The following is a 19,538-nucleotide window of genomic DNA, read 5'->3' on the forward strand; positions in this document are numbered from 1 at the left end:
GTCTACAAAAGGGATTTGCTTTGGCCAAATGGAAACGGAAGCCAGAAAAGGTATGATGGAAGAAGCTTAAGTACTTGCTTTCCAGGCTCCTCCTATCTGTTAACTGTGTTGTGTGTTTCTTGTAAACTCCTTGAGATAAAGGATTGCATATTCTACCTGTATTGCACTCGTCAAAGCTCTACGTTTAGGGACCGTCACACAGGTTTTCAATAAATATTACTGGCTAATTAGTTGAGGTAGCATGTCTGCCTGGACCACAGGACTGGGAGGCAGGAAACTCAGATTCTAATCGTAGCTTTGCCACTGGTCTTGCTGTATCACCTTGGACAAGTCACTTGATCTCTCTGGGACTCAGTTCCCACATGTGCATGAGATAGATTGTGAGCTCTGTGTGGGACTGTCTGATCTCATAGCCTTGAATCTAGCCCAAAGCCCAGCACATGGAGATATTAAGACCATAGTGCATTAGCCCCAAAAAAGAAATCTAGACGTTAGTGGGGTAAGAAAACATGGATTTCTCCCAAATATTTTAATTTTCTCTCCTTAGATTGGAAACTGCTCAAGAACAGGGATTTAGATTATGCAATTTGTTTTTTTCTCCAAATACCAGTTCCCCACACATGGAAGGTGCTATGTACACAATACTATTGATGCTGATATTGGTGTCTCATACCAAATTTAAATGGATGCCCTACTATTTAGAATACTGACAGGTTAACTCAGTTTTTTTTTTTCAAGTTCTTAAAAATTTCTTTGATTTCCATTTTCAGGAGGGGGAGTCGGCAAACAGAAGCTAATAGGCAAATCAAATAGTAGGAAGTCTAAATCTCCCATTCCTGGACAGGGCTACTTAGGAACTGAACGGCCTTCTTCTGTTTCATCTGTGCATTCAGAAGGAGATTACCACAGACAGACGCCAGTGTGGGCCTGGGAAGATAGGCCTTCTTCAACAGGTGGGAAACAGATTACATGCGAGAAAACCCGATGTCTGATTATCATATCAGCAATTCATTGTATTTTTAAAAGATAGCACATAACCATAATCATGGTGAAATCCATGTTTCCTTAATTGTATCTTAGCATCCAGATTTGCTGGACACTTTCCAGGACAGTAAACTGTACACCTTCTAATGCCAAAATTATAATAAACTCATGAGCAAGGGAAGCTCAAGAGTGAGGGAAAATCAACTGGTCTAATTACCTCACATAAAATTTCCTGCAACACTCTCAATTCCCTGTAGTCAGAAAATGAACAAAGTGAACCTAGTATCTGGAACCCCCTGCAAAAAGCAATCAATTTGCAGTCTTGGAAACAGCAATAATTGGTGGAAATGACTCTTCAATGCAGAATACCATTCCTCAGAGGCTCTCACCTATTACTTTTCCCCTTTGCATTTGTAGTTCTGGAATCACAGAACACAATTTCATAGTACTGGAGAGAGGGAAGAGTCCCAGAAGGGGGATGGAGAAGAGCATGCACATGGAAGTATTGTTTTGTGATCCATAACTGCCTTCTTCTTCACAGGGCATCAGCAGGGAGCATGGTTTCAGCGGGCAAAGAAAGCATCTCTTCAGTTTCCTCTCTGTGCCTTGTTCTGATCTGGGCCCAGGGCAGCCGCCTCATATTTTCTGCCTACTTTTGCAACTGATTGTATTTATGTGGTGAAATGAATGCACACACACACACACGAGACTTTTGTCCCAAGTAGTCTGCTAACTTTCCCCTTTTGTGGAAATAGCTGAAAAGAATACTATGCCATCAACCATCCCTTCTCCCTGTTCTAGAGTTGCCAACTTAGGTCCTTTGTGCTATTTTTGCATTTCATTCGGTTGTATTTATTAAGCGCTTACTGTGTGCAGAACACTGGATAAGCGCTTGGGAGTATAATACCTTGGTTTGTTTCCAATTCTATCTCTCGGAATCATAATTTTTCTAAAACCTTTGGTCAAAAAGTGTCCCTCCTCCCCCACTTCTTGACTACCCCACACCCATTTCTTAAACCTAGAAAAGTGGTCCTATTCTTTAAGATTTCATAGCCCCTGTTGGAAGCCTGTTTCATTAGAAAATCTTTCCCAGCCTAGTTCTTCATGTTTAGCCCAATTGTCTCTTGAGGAATTATCAGCCCTTTTTCTCCTCTTCTTCCTCTGGAGTTGGAGTCCATTGGTCCTTGTAAAAATAATTTACCTGTATATACATGATGAGTTGCCCTTTCTTAAAATATCTTTTCCATGCCACAACCCAACTCCTTTCACCTCCAGTGGTCCTACTTGCCTACTTCAGGGCTTTGCGTCCTATGCGAACTTAGTATTTACTTGTTAACACATTTGCCTGTTTACCAGTTCTCTAATCATTTTGGTTGCTCGTCTCTGGATTCTCTTTAGTTCTTCTTAAGGTACAGACATCAAAATTAGACACTGTCTCTGGGCAAGCACTCATTTGTGGATGTCACTTTGAACTCTAAAGCTGTTTTTCCAGGCAGTAGTAAACCCCACCCAATTTAGCATTTCCTAGAAATGAAAGAGGTAATCCCTTACAATACTTGTTTGACTAAACCAAGCACTGTGAAATTCATTAATACCAAGGACTTCCCTATCATGCCATACAACATCTCTTCCCCATACAAGTATCTGAATATGTGTAGGAAGAGTTTGCAGGATTCCTACTGTCTTAAGATGGATAAAGCCACAGAACTAACTTTTGTTTGCCTTGTAGATGTGATCAGGTTCAGAGTTGAGATGTTCCCTTGTCAATAACATTATCTATTGGGCACATACTGAGCTCAAGATATGGTGCTAGGCAATATAAAGTTTAACTGGATGTCACTCTGGCCCATTAGAAATGTATGTCTCATTATAAGTGACCTAATGAGAAAAATGGTAAAGATGGATGTGTGTGTGAGTGTTTTAATTTGGGTTTAATTTAGGGGACTTTAAAGCAGAGTTAGGATGTGGTTAAGATTGATGGTGGAGGAAAGGGTAATAAAAAGAGGGAAAAACCAGCCAGTTTAGCTGCCTGTGGCCACAGAAGGGCTTCCTTCCACTACTGCTGCCCTTCTGTCTCTGTCATTGCTGACATTCTAAATGACCAGGCTGGTGTATTTAAGGCCAGTTTCAGGTCTTTATGGGGAAGAAGCCAAGAAGAGTTATAAGATGAAGAGAGCCCTAAGAGAGGGAAGACTATCAGAAGCAAGCATTTTTAAGAAGTGAAAGAGAATGCTGTCTACAGGGGCAGAGGATTTAGATATGAACTGTAATCAACCCTCATGGGAGACAGCTGAGAAAAAGTGTGGATTTGGGGGAAAGCTCACACTTGAGGATAAAGGGGTCTTAAGTTAGGAACTGCAAGAGACAGGGCATCCAGGGTTGGGGAAACAGAGAGAGGAGTAGAGAGAGCAGCAAAACCAAACTGCACATTTCCTTCCTGTTGCCTCCCACCTGGGAGGAAGGGAAAGAAGAAAGAAGGTGGAGTGGACACACACTGATTCTGAGTATCATCTCCTCCTCTGTCCCTCCACCCCCTCCCTTCCCAGTTTTTTGGCTTCACTCCACCCTCCTGAACACCTCTTCCACTTCCTCTCTGCCAACTTTCTTCCCAACCCACTTATCTGAATGTCATCCTCTTAGCTCTGAGGCCACAGGGGTTCCCAGCTACCAACACCTGACAGAGTCTAGAAGTTGGAAACTGCAACATGCAGGGGTTGCTGACTATACCTAAGTTAAGAGCGGAACCACTTGGGAACCACGGTGAATGAAAGTAGAGCCTTTTCTGTATCTCGAACTTTGCTCCTCTCTTATGTGTGACAGCCAGGAGATGTTTGTGTGCCATGCCCAGCTAGATGGTAAAAGTGGTTATATGGCTCTCCAGCCCAGCGGGTATTGCTGCCCCTTCTATTCCTGATTTCATTTTGTCTCCTTTCCTCTTTTCCACCCCAGACCCAGTCTGTGTACCTCACTGATGTTTTGTTTTTTTCTTGTCTTCTTTTCCTCCCACCATGGATCTTTCAAACCCCTTTGACTACCTTTCTTGGCAGCCTACCTGTTGGTGAACATAAGCATGGACTAAGAAGCAACCAGGTAGAGCGAGTACAACCTCCAAAATGTTATAGTAATTTCACAGGTCATCATGGAAAGACTTTCTTTAAAAACAAAAAAAAATCTCTAGCTTAAACCAGTTTTCTTAATTGACTGATAGGGTGAATTAAATGCAGTATACACTTGACTGACTGGGTAATCTGGATTAACTGTGTTCTTCCCATTCCACGGATCCACTGTCCTGCCCTAACAACTGACATGGTAGAACACCTGAGCCAGAGGTTTCTGTCCTTCACAGCTTTGAGCAAGGCTTGTGTGGCATGCTGGGCATCTGGTGCCCAGCCTTGTTCAATGCCCTAAAGGGTGGTGGTAATCCACCCAATCAGGTGTTTGTTGTTGAGGTTACTGCCCCCCCTTCCGCCCCCCCCCTCCCCCCCCCATGTTAGAGATTTTCCAATTTTCCAGCTGGGCCCCACTATCTGAACTCCAACCCCTGCCGTGCCGTTCATCACTTTTATTTAGCTCACATGTGTCCCATAAACACGTGGGCCCTATTGCATGCAAAAAACATGTTGTCATGAAGAGTATTTTTCTATCATATGTGCTTTTTATATTTCCAGTTCACCCAAGCCGGATGTTGGGCTTGGATAATCCAGAGAGCACTGTGTATAATTCTCCCTTTGTCCGGATGGCTCATCATATTTTCCAAAAAAAAAAAAGAAGAATTGAAATCGGAGTGGCCGAAGAAAGGAGGCTGTGCATATTGCCAGTAAACCAGTAAACATCTTTTTTTTTTCCTTTTCTCAGGATCAACTCAGTTTCCCTATAACCCTCTGACGATGCGGATGCTCAGCAGTACCCCACCAACGTCACTTGCATGCGCCCCTCCGTCCATGAACCAAGCAGCTACTCACCAACAGAACAGGATATGGGAGCGAGAACCTGCCCCACTACTCTCAGCACAATACGAGACGCTATCAGATAGCGACGATTGAACTATGCAGAGATTGGGGTGGGGTTTGATTTTTTTTTTTTCCCCATTGGTTTTTGTTTTGGTTTGGGGGTGGGGGAGGGGAGTTTTTTTTTTGTTCCTTGTTTTATTTTTCATTTGCTGGTCGAAAAAAATCTATCTTTTGACTTGTGCCCAAAGAGACTTTCAAAGGAGAGCCAGGGCCAAAACAATGAAGAAATGATGGAAAATTTATTTGTCAAGTAGAAAATATGCCTGCTACATAGGCCACTTGGAGGATTTGAGTAGTCTTGAAGATAAATATGTAAAGTTTTTAAGAAGTGGACATTTCCTGTTCTACATCTATTTGTAAAGAGTATCATAATGTCTTTAAATCATTCTTCTGTAAATAGAGAGTACTTTTTGCAGTGTTTTTCCCTTTGCTATAGTATCTGGTGTACTTATGTTCAAATCATCACATCAATTTTGGGGGTCATTTTGTAACTTTTTTTTAAAAAAGAAAAACATTTCCTTGTGTATTCTTTAATACCCTCGCCTTCCAAATGACCACATGCAGCCCAGTTACACGGTTCTGGCTGTCATAGGCATTGTGCTTTAATCCAAGATTCTTTTCCTCCCTAAACACATTTGCCCAGTGGTATTCAAGCTCTTGTGAAAATGTTGAGATTTTAAGATTGACCCTCAACCAGTTCTGTATATTAACATAGATCAGCTGGCAGGAGATGACGTTTCTTTCATTTAAAAAAAAATTCTGCCATATTGTAAATTTTCAGTGCAGTCTTTTTTTTTTTTTAACTTAGCAGCTCTGCAGAAATATTATTGCATGGGTATGTTATGGTTCAGTTTAAGAAACAGATTTACTTGAGGCATACCTCACTGTTATGCACACTGGTGATTTAACTTTGCCCCCAAGTTCTCTCCTTTTTCTTTTTCATCTTATACAACCCAACCAAGGCTAATGTATAAAATAAATTCTTCCGCCACCTCTGTAATCACAGTAGGTTATCTGTGAACGAAGGCTCTGGGTGTCTCAGTTAGTTTCCAAAGAAAATAAATTTCTACCCGTCCCTAGTTTTGTGAGTGAGTGTTTGGATGGGTGGGTGTGTAGGTGTGTGTGGGTGCATGTGTGTTTAAATGGATTTGTACAGCAGTCAAGCACCACCTAAGGAGTCTTGAAATATTTAGGAATCAGGATTGTTGATAATTCACAATATTGTTCGACTCAGTTGATTTTTCAGGTCCTTCTGACACTTGTAAACTGGTGTGTCTATCTTCCTTAGATTCCTAATTCAGTAAGAAGCAGGCTGGAGTTTCTACTATTCTTATTGAATCATTTCCTAAGGAGATAGTGCTCACTAGTTGAAAAATCTAAAATATATAAGTTAATGGTACTAGGGGATCTTTTTTAATTCTTCACCACTGCCTGCTGAAATGGAAACCCTTTACTACCATGCCCTTCTTTATGAATTTGAATAATACTGTCAGAAATACTGAATAATACTGTGGTCATTTGTATTTGAAACTGTATGGGAAAAAGATGGAAAGTGTTTAGTGGTGATATGCATGAATGACAAAGGCAAGATGGGAGAAAATGGAATAGAAATGAATGTCCATAATAGTGAATATACCCTGAACTCCCAGAGAAAGCAGTATTCTTTAGAGTCTGTTCAATCAATGGTATTTATATTCATGATATATATTCACCTTTAAACATTGATGTTGTTTGAAGAGATTCAAATTGCTCAGTATTCACATTTCTGCCAGTTCTCTGGAAGATTGAAACTCTTTTATTGACTAATTTGTCTCGATAAATAATTACCTTGATTTTATAATGGGATTATGGTCTTTGGTTATTTTTTTAAAATCAACCACACAAACTTAAGAATAACAAAATGCTCCTTTTTTGGAAATTGGGAAGGTAATTCTTTCCACAGAGAGAGAATTTCATTAAAATGTTTTTAGACTCAGTGATTCATATTTTTGTCAAGTAGCTGATAAGTCGTGAATACCCTGGTAATTATTTAAATTGCCTTGAATGTTGTATCCTCAAAATGATAGTTTGGCGCCTGATTTTTTTGTCTCAGTCTGTGAATTTTTTAAAAGAACAATACAAATCTGTATTTTTATTTGGCAGTGTGGAGTGGGATTTATGACCTGGCTTATTTTGTTGACACACATAGTTTGGATGATCAAATTATGTTCCATTCTCATCTCTTCAATCAGTAGAATTAAAATTTTGCATATTTGAGTGGCTTGTATGTGGAGAAATACTTATATTTAACTGCTGATAGCCATAGCACTTCACTTGAAAGAAAATGTGTACTAAAATTGCTGTTGTTGTAAATCTAGCACAATACTTCGTAACGTAACGGATCATTCTTGGGAAATTAAATTGTAACACCAAGGCACAACTTTTGCAGGCTTTTTCAGTATTCTGAAAGTTATATTCTTATACCTTAGCTGTTAATTTGTAACCTCCTCTACTCCAGCACTCAGAGCCTAAGTTGAGATTTATAGTTACAGTAGCCTTGAAAACATGGACTTAATTCTGTCTTGTTTCAACAGGAAGGTATGTGTAAATCATTGTTTACAAAAGTAGTTTACAACAAACTTTTAAATGTTGATTTATAATCATGGCTTTCACAATGTTTTCATCCTGGTATGTTCAGTGATTCTGATTTGAAAACATTTAAGACTTGAAAACCCATTTGTCATGATGAGATTCAATTTTTTTCCACACAATGTCTTTATTAGTCAGTGACTTCTGGATTCCGACCAATCAATAAAGGGGATCAGTTCTCCATTTGCTTTTGTTGCCTCGTTTTACAGCACTGCTGCAAATGAGCCATTCTTGGACCACACCTGCAAGTTTGTAAGCAGGACCACATTTGTATAGAGTGTAAAAATAATTCTTTTCGGAGCCACAGTCTCTTTGATGTTGTAGCAGATCCTTTAAAAGAGGTGGGGTTCTAGGTCCTTCCTCAGTTATTACTGTTACTCTCAAATCTACGCTGGTTAGAGTCCAGAGCAATGAAAAGGGTAGTTGGCACAGCGACCTTAACGATTGGTCAAAGTTGAAAGCCCATCAAATTGTAAACTGACATTTATGTATTGTTTTGAATGCTTCTTGGATGTTCTTATTCAACCTGCAAGAGATAGGTAGATGAGAGTTTTCCAGCTGAAGAAATCATTCCACCTCTCAATATAGAGAAGCCCATCAAGCCAGGCTGTCTCTTGTGTTTTGATGCAAGCAACCAGTGAAGCAGTGATTAAGACCTGGAGTAGCATCCCTGGGAGTACTGTGTATTGAATAAAAGGTAAAACTAAGAATTATTCCAAGCTGAATACCCTAAATGTGTCTTCTGAATTTTAGAGTTGGTGTTAATTACCTAAATCATATTAGATATCTTCAGAACTCTTTTACCATTACAAATGGAAAAGTTCAGAAGTTGTTATTCTCCTGGTGTGAGGAGTGGCCGGGTTCCAGGTGAAGCCACATCCATGTTACGATGATGCGATTCCTATTTGTAGAGTTGTGCTGTTTTCCATCACCAAGCTTACAAGGAGCCCTAATAATGGAGTGTAGGGTGATGTGAAGTTTTCCTGTGTGCTACCAAAAAAAGCCTTTTTCCACCCATCTGAAGCCTCAGGCATCTCTGGATCAAAAAATGGGGAGGTGGAGAAGGAACCCTTTAATTAAGGAAAGCTTTGGTGACCAGTTTATGGCAGCCCTTAAAAGAATCTTATCAGTATGGGGAGTGTTATGAGGAATAGAGTTTTCTTTCTCAACACACAGGGTGATTTAATCTATCTCCATGTGTACCCTGCTCTCCCAAAGTGGGTAGGCTGCATTCTTGGGAAATTTTGGGTTAAGGAAAACTTGCACTGTACTAGCCATCCATTCCAATGCTGCACGCAAGCACATCTATAGTTTCTTTAATAACACAGCACACAACCTAAACAAGCTCGCATTATTGGAAGAACATTCCCTTAGAGCATTTTAGCCAAAGCACGTATTGAAAACATGCATTTGGCAGAAGTGAGTATATTCTTTAGTAAGTGGCTGTTAAGGTTTATGGGCTGGGGGGAAGGAAAAACCCTGACTTCTTAATGCTTGTTCTGATGGGTACAAGAGAATCCGTTGCTAGCAGTTTAGCCAGACTGCCCGAAAGGGCCGTACTTTAACCAAAAAAAAACAAACCCTAGGAATTCTATAACATCCTCCTCTTTTAAAGGAGATTGTTGGACACAATTATTTCTCCTAAAAACTATTTCAGGAAATACTTCTTAACTGAATGTTCATTCTCACTTCAGCCTCCAGCAAATATACACTGTAAAACACTTAACATGCCCTTCTGGATTTCTTCATGGATTAGTGGTCGTTAGAGAAGTCTGCTTTCGTCACTTTAAAAAAGTTTTGACTCCCCCAAAAAACTGAATACATCCCTTTGTGCTGCATAGTCCCATTTATTATTTATAGTAAAATCATTTGGCCTAAATAAGTTCATAACTTTACCAATCCCCCATTTTTTTCCTGAGCCAGATCTCCCACAGGCAATTTCACGTGCACAGTAGGAAAAATAAGTGACAGCATACTTTACTTATCTTTTAGGCTAAATAATTATTTGCTCTCAGCCAGTGGCTATTTGCAAGCCTGCACAGAATTTTATAGGTGTTAGGAGAAATCGTGTGCCCTAATTAGAAATAGGCTTTTGATACAAAGATAACTGTGCTGTGTTGGCAGCTGTTTCAGCATCCATTTTTAGTTTCAAATAGAGTAGATTTGGCATCCTATCACCCCTTTTGGAAGTGGGTGCTGTCAGTAGAGAAATCATTCAAAGCTCACATTTACCAGGTTTATTTTTATTTTAACCAATACAGTTTTGTCTATATTATATTCACATGACTGGATTGCTGCATGGAGACTACAAAATATACTACAATTTGGTAATTGCCATAATATTAGAGCATTTGAGACAAATATAGTTTAACATCCACCTGCCAGCCATGCCATCTCAACAAATTAAATCCAAACCTTATTTTAGATTCTATATAGCCAATAATCATCTTATTTATTACAAGAGCAGTAAATTAAATCCCAGTGGTGGTGAAATTTCCTACTGTTTGATTTCAGCCTCTAGGATCCTACAAAAGGAGTGTCGTCTTTGAGACTCCACACACACACACACTTTTTCTAAACCCTGAGGTGTTTTCCACTGGAGCTCCAGCTATTACAGCCTTAAATGCATGGAGCTCAGCCGGTGAGTCTTGAGCTGAATCATGTGGGGTATGAATTCTTCACACATTGACCCCTTATTTCTGGACTGAAAGAACCAAGTCTACATCCTCTGGAGTGGTGCTACAGATGATTGTTTGGGGTGCTGGGGCAGGAATTCCCATTAACCCACTGGGTATCTGCACATGCATGGCTGTAGCACCTGATAAATTTGTGGGGCCCCATTTCACCATTTCTCTGGTCCATGCAGTGCTCTGTTTGGAAAGACTACCACCAAATGAATCAAAATGCAACTAAAGAGATTAGCATTTAGTGTGAGAGGAAGAAGTAGTACTGTGGATTAAGTAAATATTTACCAGCTCTGACAAGAGGCAGAATTCAGCTCAATTACTCTAAGATAGGTTATGAAAGCACAAACTTGCTGAATCAAATCGACATTTCTGTATCTTTTCAGTAGGAAAAGTAGGCAGGGACCTAGTTTAAAGAACGGAGACAGGGAACTGATATTCATTATCTGGAATAGGTGCATTTCTTAAAAGCTTTTGAAAATTAAACATAAGTATACTAAAAGGTGTGACAGTATCTATGTGATGGGCTCAGATGTTCACTTCCCAAATGCCAGAAACCCTTCTACACTCCAGAACTGAAAAGCCAGTTAGCATTTTGGCTGAGGTCAATTTTCAGAGGCTTCTCACAACAGGTAAGCCTTTGGAAGGAGCTTTATTTTGTAAATCTGTAATAAAACATTTGGTTCTCTTTTCTTCTTTAGGTTGCACTTGTTTCATAGGGGAAATATTACCCTAAATGGCTTATTTAGTTCCATGTTGCGACTAAATGACTTCTGTCATTTGTCACTTCCACTTCCCCTCTAGCAATAGAAGTTGTTCTTCCCTAGGACGATTTACCCTGATGAAATTAGGAGTCAAGAGCCTTTACTCCTTCTGGACAGTTCAGCTAGCTCCTCTTTGATGTGCTGGATAGAAGTCAGATCTCCTTTCAGCTCTGCTTGTTTCAGGGCTTCCTGGTAGGTCCGTTTTGCTTGTGCAAATTTCTCTACAGTTGCCCAAGAGAATAGAGAAAAACATAGTGAAGGAGCTGCCAGAGTTGACTGGCTTTCTGATCTACCTTAAGCTTAAACTTCTAACGATAGTTTTATGGTAAAGAATCTGTGGGGGAGGTGGGGTTAAAGCAAACTATAATTTGGAGATTATGGTGTGTGTAGTTTTTCCCTGGAAAAATTCTTATTTAGATTTTAAGAAAAGTTAATTGTGTTTTATCGTAGTTTTTTACAAAAAGTAAGTTTCCAAATCCTGGGGATTCCTGCAATGGAAGCCAAGAAAGTGAGTAGCATGAATGCCGCTTACCAGGGCGGGAATAATGGGAGAGATGTTTGTGGTAGTGGCCACTGGCACACTGGGCTTATGAGACATTCCCAGAGATAGGGACCGTAGACAGAGGAAGGGCAGGGAAAGAGAGGAGTCTCTGAACTTAGCAGTTTTCTCTCTCGTCTTCTGGGTTTTCTGGAGGGAATATTATCTGTTCAGTCTCTGAAGAAGTAGGAAGACAGCAGACACATTTTCAGGTTTTGTGGGGGCTTCATCTCGAGTTTTACCAAATAAAGAATGAGGATAAAATCGGGTTAGACTCTCCCAAATCCACTCTCCAGTGATGATGATTTCCCATTGATCTGAAGGGCTGAAAAACCCAAAACTAATACACTTGCTGCAGCCTGTGTGATTTTTAAACTGAACTTGAATTGATTTTAAAGCCACCTAATTCACATTTCTGTTTTTACTGACTCCCCTCAACTAGTGTCTCAGTATGTTGTGACAGCAGCTTAGGAACAAACCAGATAAGTACTGCCAACCCAGTATGCTTTATCCCTTCTTCAGTCTCATCCGTAAGCCACCAGGCTATCCTCAACTCATCCAAAATCCCTGGGTGCTCATTAGTCCACTGTGTTCGACAGCTAAACCCAACCTTTTAATCCCGCCACCTCCAAATAAGTCACTAATCCTAGCTCTGCAAATGTAATTTACATTGTTACCTTTATGCATCAGGATTCCAGCGAGGTTACTGAGCACCATGTGCACCTCCGGGTGCTCCGTCTCCTTCGCCAGATCAGAGGCCCTCTTCACATAATTATATGCATCATCATAATGGCCTTGCGCATCAAGGGTAGTTGCCAGGTCGTTCATCATCACTACCGTCTGAATTAAAGGATAGGTAGAGTAAGAGGCTTTTTATTTTGGAGGGATGTCCAGTCTAGCTCAGTGCCTCGGTGGCAGTAGATGATTTTGCTCACCTGTGGGTGCCTTTCTCCCTGTACATCCTTGGAAATCTGCAGAGCTTTTTCATACATCTTTTGGGCCAAGGGCAGCTGCTTGCGGGTAAGGAGGTAGCGAGCATAGGAGTCTAAGCACATGCCCAGCAGGAGGTGGGTATTGACTTTCTCTTCCTCTAAAAGCCAAAAAAGAATAAGATTGGGATACTATACGCACAACTGAATGCAATGGGAATGAGCGGATGGCGGCTCTTCAGTGAACTGCCTGCTTTTATCTCTGAAGTTTTTCCAATGGTCACTTCTGTTTTTGTACAACAACCTGTAGTGAATGTCTTTCAGAAAGAAACGTGTTCTCTGGATCAGCATAAAAAGCTGAATTTGTTACCAGTAGGGAATAGAGGAGTAACAATCTTGGCCAACTACTTCAGGGCACTAAGATGGAATGCTGAATTCCAGAGAGTGGGGTTTTAGGCAGCAAGGAAAATGTGGCAGTATTCAGAAACTGTTATGCAGCAGTTGAAAGGTTTAAATTGAAAAAGTCTTCAAAATATCTGTAAGCCTTACTTTTCTAGATTATACTATCCCTTCAGATTGATCAGGTCTGTGGGTTCCACACTGGTTCTTTCGGCCCCACATGCATGCACAGGTGAATTTCAACACCAGAGACAGTGTCTTCGACTATAAAAGACAACTCTAAAAGCCCTTGAAAAAGCATAACCGGAGGATGTTTTCCTACCTGGTATGTCGTCTTCGGTTAATTCCCTCCCTCTCTCAATTTTTTTCTCTAGAGTTGAAATGCAGAACTCATATCCGCTGAGAGCAAATTCATGTCTAAAAAGGAAAATGTAGGTTTCGGGAAACTGCCTTGGAACTTTGTCTTTCTAGCTCAGTTACTCATAAAAAGGATTAGGTGGAGGAGGAAGAGGTTAATAATGCCGATAAGGCCTTCCAGTGTATTTATCTCTAAGGGAGATCAGTCAGTAGTAGTATTGACTGAGCACCTACTGTGTACTAGCACTATACAAAGCATTAATTAAGGATGGCATTTGTTAAGTGCTTACTATGTGCAAAGCACTGTTCTAAGCGCTGGGCTCTGTTTTGGGAGAGTTACCATTGAATTTGACCCGAATCCTGACCTCAAGGAGTTTGCAATCTAGCAGGGGAGGCGGACATTGAAGTCTTTTACAGGAGTAAAGAAGAAAAGGGGGATGAGTTAGTGCTGAAGGCTGCATGAGAGATGTACAAAAGTCTTCAGGAGGTTGGGAGGGCCATAGTACTTAGTGGTTGCAGAAGTGCTGAGGTGGCAGTAGATAGGGATATCATCACTTGGGGAGAGTAGAAATTAATTGAGGAAAGTTTCTTAGAGGAAGGGAATTTGGGGCAAGTTCTGAGGATGGGGGAGAACCATGGACTAGAGGAGGCATACGGAAGGGAGTGGAAAAACAGCAGGAAAGATGCGAACATGGCCCAATAAGTAAGTTAGCTTGAGAGGAACGATAAATGTAACTCACAACCCTTGTAGCACTTAAATACGCATCTCATATACCCTCTTCTCCCTATCTGCAATTTATTTTGGTGTAAGTCTCCCCGTTAGATTGTAAGTTCAAGGGCAGGGATCATGCATATGGATTTTACTGTACTGTCCCAAGTTTGTAATGTATCACCCTGCAAAACTGCTGCTCAAAAAATGCTCTGAGGGTAGTGGGAGAACAAAAGTGAATCAAGTAGGAAGGAGAGAGTTGTTTATCTTAACCCCAAGGATGTGGGGATATGTTAATTTTCAGCAATGAAATGACTAGGAATCTTGCTTTGGCACGGTAACAGTGTCATATCTTGCAGAAGACATAGCTTTTTGATGCTTCAGTTTCTATAACTAAGACAGGTACAGTATTTCTTAGGTCTGCTGTGAAGCTAAAGGACATCTGTGAAAAATTTTCAAATCTTTGAAAAAAATGAGCTACAGATGAAGAGTTCACAGGACTTCCTTAAGGATCTTACAATGATGGAGCACCAACAATTTGTTCATTACAAATTTCATAGGGGACTGCTGCACAGCTGTTTAAAACTTTATTAAGAGAGGTTATCTGCTTCTCTCTCACATACAATACCACTCCAATGATCACTACAAAGGTAAGATCATTTGTCTCCTTAGAGGAGATAAAACCAGATACCTAGTTGCTCCATAAGGAACTAAGGAAAGGAGGGGAGGCTTCCCAAAGCCTTTTCTAGTTCCTAGGTGAGCTGCTACAGAGATTTAACTGATCAAGTTACTTAAATTGCATCCTTACAAATCTCTAGCAAAGACACATTGAAAGAACCCCAAAAGGTGGGCTTCTACTGAAATTCAACAACCTAGTTTTAACTGCCTTATTCTGGATGACCTTTAAATACTGTGAGAAGTGATAAGTATTTGACATTTCATTTCTAGATGATGTCAGGGTAGTATTTCTGCTGCATGGGGCATTTGGGACAAATTTAGGGTATGTCCCCTTTGTGCTGCCTACGCAGCTAAGACATGGAGGAGAAAAAGTAAAGAAGACTGCAAGTGAAGATAAACTTCATCTTTTCTTTCTTACCTCCCTCGCAGTCTTCCTCCTCTGCCTTTCTCCCTTTTATTCCTTTTGCTTTCCCTAGACTATAAGCCCCTTGTGGCAGAGAACATGTCTACCAACTCCATTGCATTGAACTCTCCCAAGCGCTTAGTACAATGCTTGGCATAAAGTGTGTAATAAATACCATTGATTTCCACTGCTCCACCCCCTCAATATTTGGCCCCCAAGTTTATTTGGGCGGGGGAGGCTCAAAATGAAAAACTGGCACTTTTCCCTAAAATAAGACAGCTTCCAGGAAGAGAATTCCATCAGTGGATCTGATTTCCAGTTATAACTTACTGGTTCTGAGCAGCATAGATGCTGGCCAACTTAATAGATATTTCAATTATTGCATTGTCCTCCTGTTGGAGAAAAAGAAACATTTAAGTGATGCAGTGTCTACCAATCAGCAAATATCCTCTTAGAAAATTTAGATCACAACTCTTCACAGAGGGGGGTCCCCTTAGCTCGGCTCTGCACCCAACTTTACCTTTTGGCTTTGCTGCTGTGAGGCCTCATTATTTCTCAAGTCCCCATTCATTATTACCCTCATACCACCCAGATTTAGCCAAGCTTATACTAGAAGTGATGGGTAATTAAGAAGGAAGATTCTCTTTTTCTGAATTAAGGACTAACTTGTTAGTAGGCAAAGTACCTGCTGCTGCTGCTGCTGCTATTCTTACCTGCTTCATGCCTCCTGCCAGCAGATAACTCATTGCTGCTTTAAAAAGCTTTTCGGCCTTAAACAACAGAAATAATATAATTTTACTTGAGCCCAATGATCCCACAGAATGCTTATGCTCAGAATAAAGTGCAGAACAACAACAATAAACCCAAGAGGCTTGCAATTTACCATCTTTAAGCCAAAAAGGAAAAGAATGAGCACATCTCAGGTCTGTTCAACTACTGCTTACACATTGGAAAAACGCACTAGGCCTTACTAGTGTTTTCCTGTGCAGTTCAGTCTTGGTCACCCTGATCTGTCTACTGAAACTGAACGCAGGTTAGTACTCAAGTTTGAAGGTTGTAGGAATGTATTTTACCCATTTATATTATAACTAAGTAGATACTTACATTGGCAAGCTGACCCCTCAGGAATGCTAAATTAGCCATCTACAGGGGAAGAGTGAAGAGAACCTGTGAATTACTATACAGTCAGTTTAATCTTTATACTCTGAAATTAAGAAGATAAGAACTTGCATCTTGTAGAAACCAAGAATAGCTATAGAAGGGTGCTGTTAATTTAATAAAATATCAGCAAGTTAGCCACTAGGAATAGGATATATACTATTTAGTGATGATTCCAAATGAAAATACTGGCATAGTTAACCACCAAGAGTTCTAGGCAAACACGAAACAAACTTTGAGGATAATCTCTTGCTTCCTCCTGGCCCCAAAAGTGAGCCAATTTCCAAGAATTAACTAGTAAACTATCAGAAGGTCTTTTTAAGCTTAAAGATTAAGCCCATTTTGCTAAGAGAGGAGCTGAGGCAAGGTACAAGAAAGCCAAATTAACTGCTCAGTATATGGGAATCAGGAATAGAACCCAGTAAGTCTTGAAGACTCCTCTGGCAACAGCCTCCAGCCTCCCTTGATGCCTGGGCTTCTGAGCACTCTGGCCTTGCACACAGCTGTCCTGGGAAGGTTACCAAGTCATAGGTGTAGATGATGGCCTGCGTGTTACCCGACTGGTGAGCAAGATGAAGGGCCTCATGCAAGATCCGCTCAGCCTCTTCTGGCTCATCTTTCATGATATGCAACTAGGGAGAGAACAAGAGGAAGTAGCAGAGGAAGGAACGGGACAAACCCCTAAGAGATGATAACTGTGGTAAATGTTTAACACTTACTACCTGCTAAGCACTGTATTAAGCACTTTGATAAATACAAGATAGGTCCCACATGGGGCTCAAGGTCTAAGTAGGAGAGAGATCAGATATGGAATCCCCATTCTGCAGATGAGGGAACTGAGGCGCAGACAAGTGACTTACTCAAGCTGTCACAGGAGGTATGTGGTGGAGCTGGGATTAGAAGCCAGGCCCTGACTACCAGGTCCAGTATGGCTGCCCTTTGTATTGCCCTTCTCAGATGATGACTTCACCTGGAAGTGCAAGTGTGACCGAAAAGGCTGTCCCTTGTGTTATCATACTTATTGTTTTCAGTACCCTGTGCTGTTTTCTCTTTCACCTCCTTGTCTGAGTCATTCCTTTCTGAGTGATATGCACTATTTTTGTACCATACCATTTGGTAAGGGGCTGATATAAGGGAAAAGTGTTCAGTCAACTCCCTACATTTACTAAACTTTCACTGTGTGCTGAACACTCAAGAACATGCCAAGGGGATTTACAAGAGGCTGAACAAGATGAGGAACCTAATCTTGAGGACCTTTCAATCTAATAAAGATATAGGGTACAAAATAATTGATGTAGAAAAAAAACCCTGTGCATAACTTACAACCCAGATGTCAGAAATAAGAGTCTTATATCGAGAGGTCACGGAGATAAAAACCTGGAGGTTGTATCTGCCGAAACTCTCCAACCCTCTGCAGTGACTCACACCGTTTTCTTTAAGGTATTTGTTAATAATAATAATAATGATGGCATTTGTTAAGTGCTTACTATGTGCAAAGCACTGTTCTAAGGACTGGAGAGGAAAGGAGGTGATCAGGTTGTCCCATGTGGAGCTCACAGTCTTAATGCCCATTTTACAGATGAGAGAACTGAGGCACAGAGAAGTGAAGTGACTTGCCCATGAGCCTGTTACTGGGCAGGGATTGTCTCTATTTGTTGCCAAATTGCACATTCCAAGCGCTTGGTACAGTGCTGTGCACATAGTAGGTGCTCAATAAATTCTATTGAATTGAATGAATGAATACCTGAAGTCACACAGCTGACAAGCAGCGGAGCCAGGAGTTGAACCCATGACCCCAGCCCATGTCAGGCAATGTACTAAGTGCTGGGGGGGATACAAGAACAGCAGGGTGGGCACAGGTCTATGACCCTCCTCCCATCAGCATTTGTATATATTTATTACCCTATTAATTTTGTTAATGAGGTGTACATCCCCTTGATTCTATTTATCTTGATAATGTTGTCTTATTTTTGTTTTGTTCTGTTTCGCTTTGTTGTCTGTCTCCTCCCGTTAGACTGTGAGTCCATCATTGGGCAGGGATTGTCTCTATCTGTTGCCTAATTGTACATTCCAAGCGTTTAGTAAAATGTAGTGCACATAGTAAGTGCTCAATAAATACTATTGAATGAATGAATGAGGTTCAGGGTCTTAAAACCCTGAGAAGCAGCGTGGCTTAGTGGAAAGAGTCCGGGCTTGGGAGTCAGAGGTCGTGGGTTCTAGTCCCGGCTGCGCCACTTGGCAGCTGTGTGACTTTGGTCAAGTCACTTAACTTCTCTGTGCCTCAGTTATCTCATCTGTAAAAATGGGGATTAAAAATGTAAGCCCCACGTGGAACAATCTGATTACCCTGTACCCACCCCGACGCTTAGAACATTGCTCTGCGCATAGCAAGCACTTAAATACCATAATAATAAAACCCATTTTACGGATGAGGTAACAGGCACAGAGAAGTCGGGTATGTCACCCAAGGTCTCACAGCAGCTCTTCAGAGAAGCAGCGTGGCTCAAGGGAAAGAGCCCTGGCCGGGGAGTCGGAGGTCATGGGTTCGAATCCCAGCTCTGCCACTTGTCAGCTGTGTGACTGTGGGCAAGTCACTTGACTTCTCTGGGCCTCGGTGACCTCACCTGTCAAATGGGAAATGAAGACTGTGAGCCTCACGTGGGACAACCTGACGACCCCGTATCTACCCCTGCGCTTCGAACAGTGCTCGGCACATAGTAAGCGTTTAAGAAATACCAACATGATTATTACGGCCTCGAGGCCAGCCTCTGGGCTTAGGCCTCCGACGAGTGTGAAATGGAGGAAGCGCTAACAGAGGGCAGGACCGGGCTCGTCAGCAAGGGGAAACCGAGGCAGGGGCAGCCGTCTCACCTTGGCCCGCTTCAGCATCAAAATGATGTCAGCCTCCGCGTCCGGGCGCTCGCTCGCTTCTTCCTCCTCCTCCTCCTCCTCCTGCTGGGCGGCCGGTTTGGAGAACCAGGTGAAGGCTGAGGAGAGCGGGGGGACCGGCCGCTCAGGGAGGGGAGGGAAGAGGGGGACCCCGGCCTCCGGACCCCGGCCCCGACCGCCCTCCACTCACCGGCCAGGGGCAGCAGGCCGCAGCCCCGCCGGGCCCGGGGCCCCGTCTGGGCCGGAGGAGGAGGAAGAGGAGGAGGCGGCGGTGCAGGCCCGGCCCCCAGCTCGTCCCGGGGGCCCGGCGGCGGGACCCCCCACCAGCTCCGACATCGTCGACCCGCAGCCGCCAGGAGCCCCCGCCCCCACCTCAACGCCGCCATGTCGCCAGTCCTCCCGCTCCTC

The 19,538-nt window shown here is 42.0% G+C and overlaps 2 protein-coding genes across 17 annotated transcripts in view; one reads left to right on the forward strand and one right to left on the reverse strand.

The window, feature by feature from the left end:
* NCOR1 (nuclear receptor corepressor 1) overlaps window positions 1-7,803 on the forward strand; it is a 119,615-nt gene extending 111,812 nt beyond the window's left edge. For 13 of the 14 annotated variants that reach the window (XM_029081869.2, XM_007672533.3, XM_029081872.2 and 10 more), the window contains 2 exons: window positions 771-953; window positions 4,840-7,803. In XM_029081869.2, coding sequence (XP_028937702.1) covers window positions 771-953; window positions 4,840-5,027 — 371 coding nt within the window. In that variant the 3' untranslated portion in view covers window positions 5,028-7,803. The remainder of the gene's footprint in view (window positions 1-770; window positions 954-4,839) is intronic. The other variant, XM_029081876.2, reaches the window with a different exon arrangement.
* Window positions 7,730-19,528, reverse strand: TTC19 (tetratricopeptide repeat domain 19). Of its 3 annotated transcripts, XR_003765627.2 has the most exons (11): window positions 19,321-19,528; window positions 19,113-19,228; window positions 16,763-16,873; window positions 16,188-16,226; window positions 15,797-15,853; window positions 15,414-15,475; window positions 13,259-13,353; window positions 12,544-12,698; window positions 12,286-12,448; window positions 11,603-11,785; window positions 11,199-11,291 (listed from the first exon to the last, which is right to left on the reverse strand). XR_003765627.2 is itself a non-coding variant. In XM_029081879.2 (10 exons), exons 1-10 carry the CDS (start codon window positions 19,514-19,516, stop codon window positions 8,144-8,146), a joined length of 999 nt encoding a protein of 332 aa, XP_028937712.1. In that variant the 5' UTR covers window positions 19,517-19,528; the 3' UTR covers window positions 7,730-8,143. The 3 variants fall into 3 exon arrangements, 2 of the variants coding, with proteins under 2 accessions (XP_028937712.1, XP_007670734.2); XM_029081879.2 differs by lacking the exons at window positions 11,199-11,291; window positions 11,603-11,785 and adding an exon at window positions 7,730-8,148; XM_007672544.3 differs by lacking the exon at window positions 11,603-11,785 and having other exon boundaries at window positions 9,845-11,291.
* Window positions 19,529-19,538: the final 10 nt, after the last annotated feature.

Source organism: Ornithorhynchus anatinus, chromosome 17 (assembly GCF_004115215.2).
Source record: "Ornithorhynchus anatinus isolate Pmale09 chromosome 17, mOrnAna1.pri.v4, whole genome shotgun sequence".
Lineage (NCBI taxonomy): Eukaryota > Metazoa > Chordata > Mammalia > Monotremata > Ornithorhynchidae > Ornithorhynchus > Ornithorhynchus anatinus.

What these genes read in the sequence shown, in the direction of transcription:
- TTC19 (XM_007672544.3), bottom strand. Translation starts at nt 19,516, where the DNA reads ATGGCGGCGTTGAGGTGGGGGCGGGGGCTCCTGGCGGCTGCGGGTCGA. An exon ending in TCATCTACACCTATGACTTG is followed by an intron (nt 16,227 to 16,762) that starts GTAACCTTCCCA and finishes CTTCCCCTGTAG; the next exon opens with ATGGCTAATTTAGCATTCCT. An exon ending in AACCGAAGACGACATACCAG is followed by an intron (nt 12,699 to 13,258) that starts GTAGGAAAACAT and finishes TTTGGCTTTTAG; the next exon opens with AGGAAGAGAAAGTCAATACC.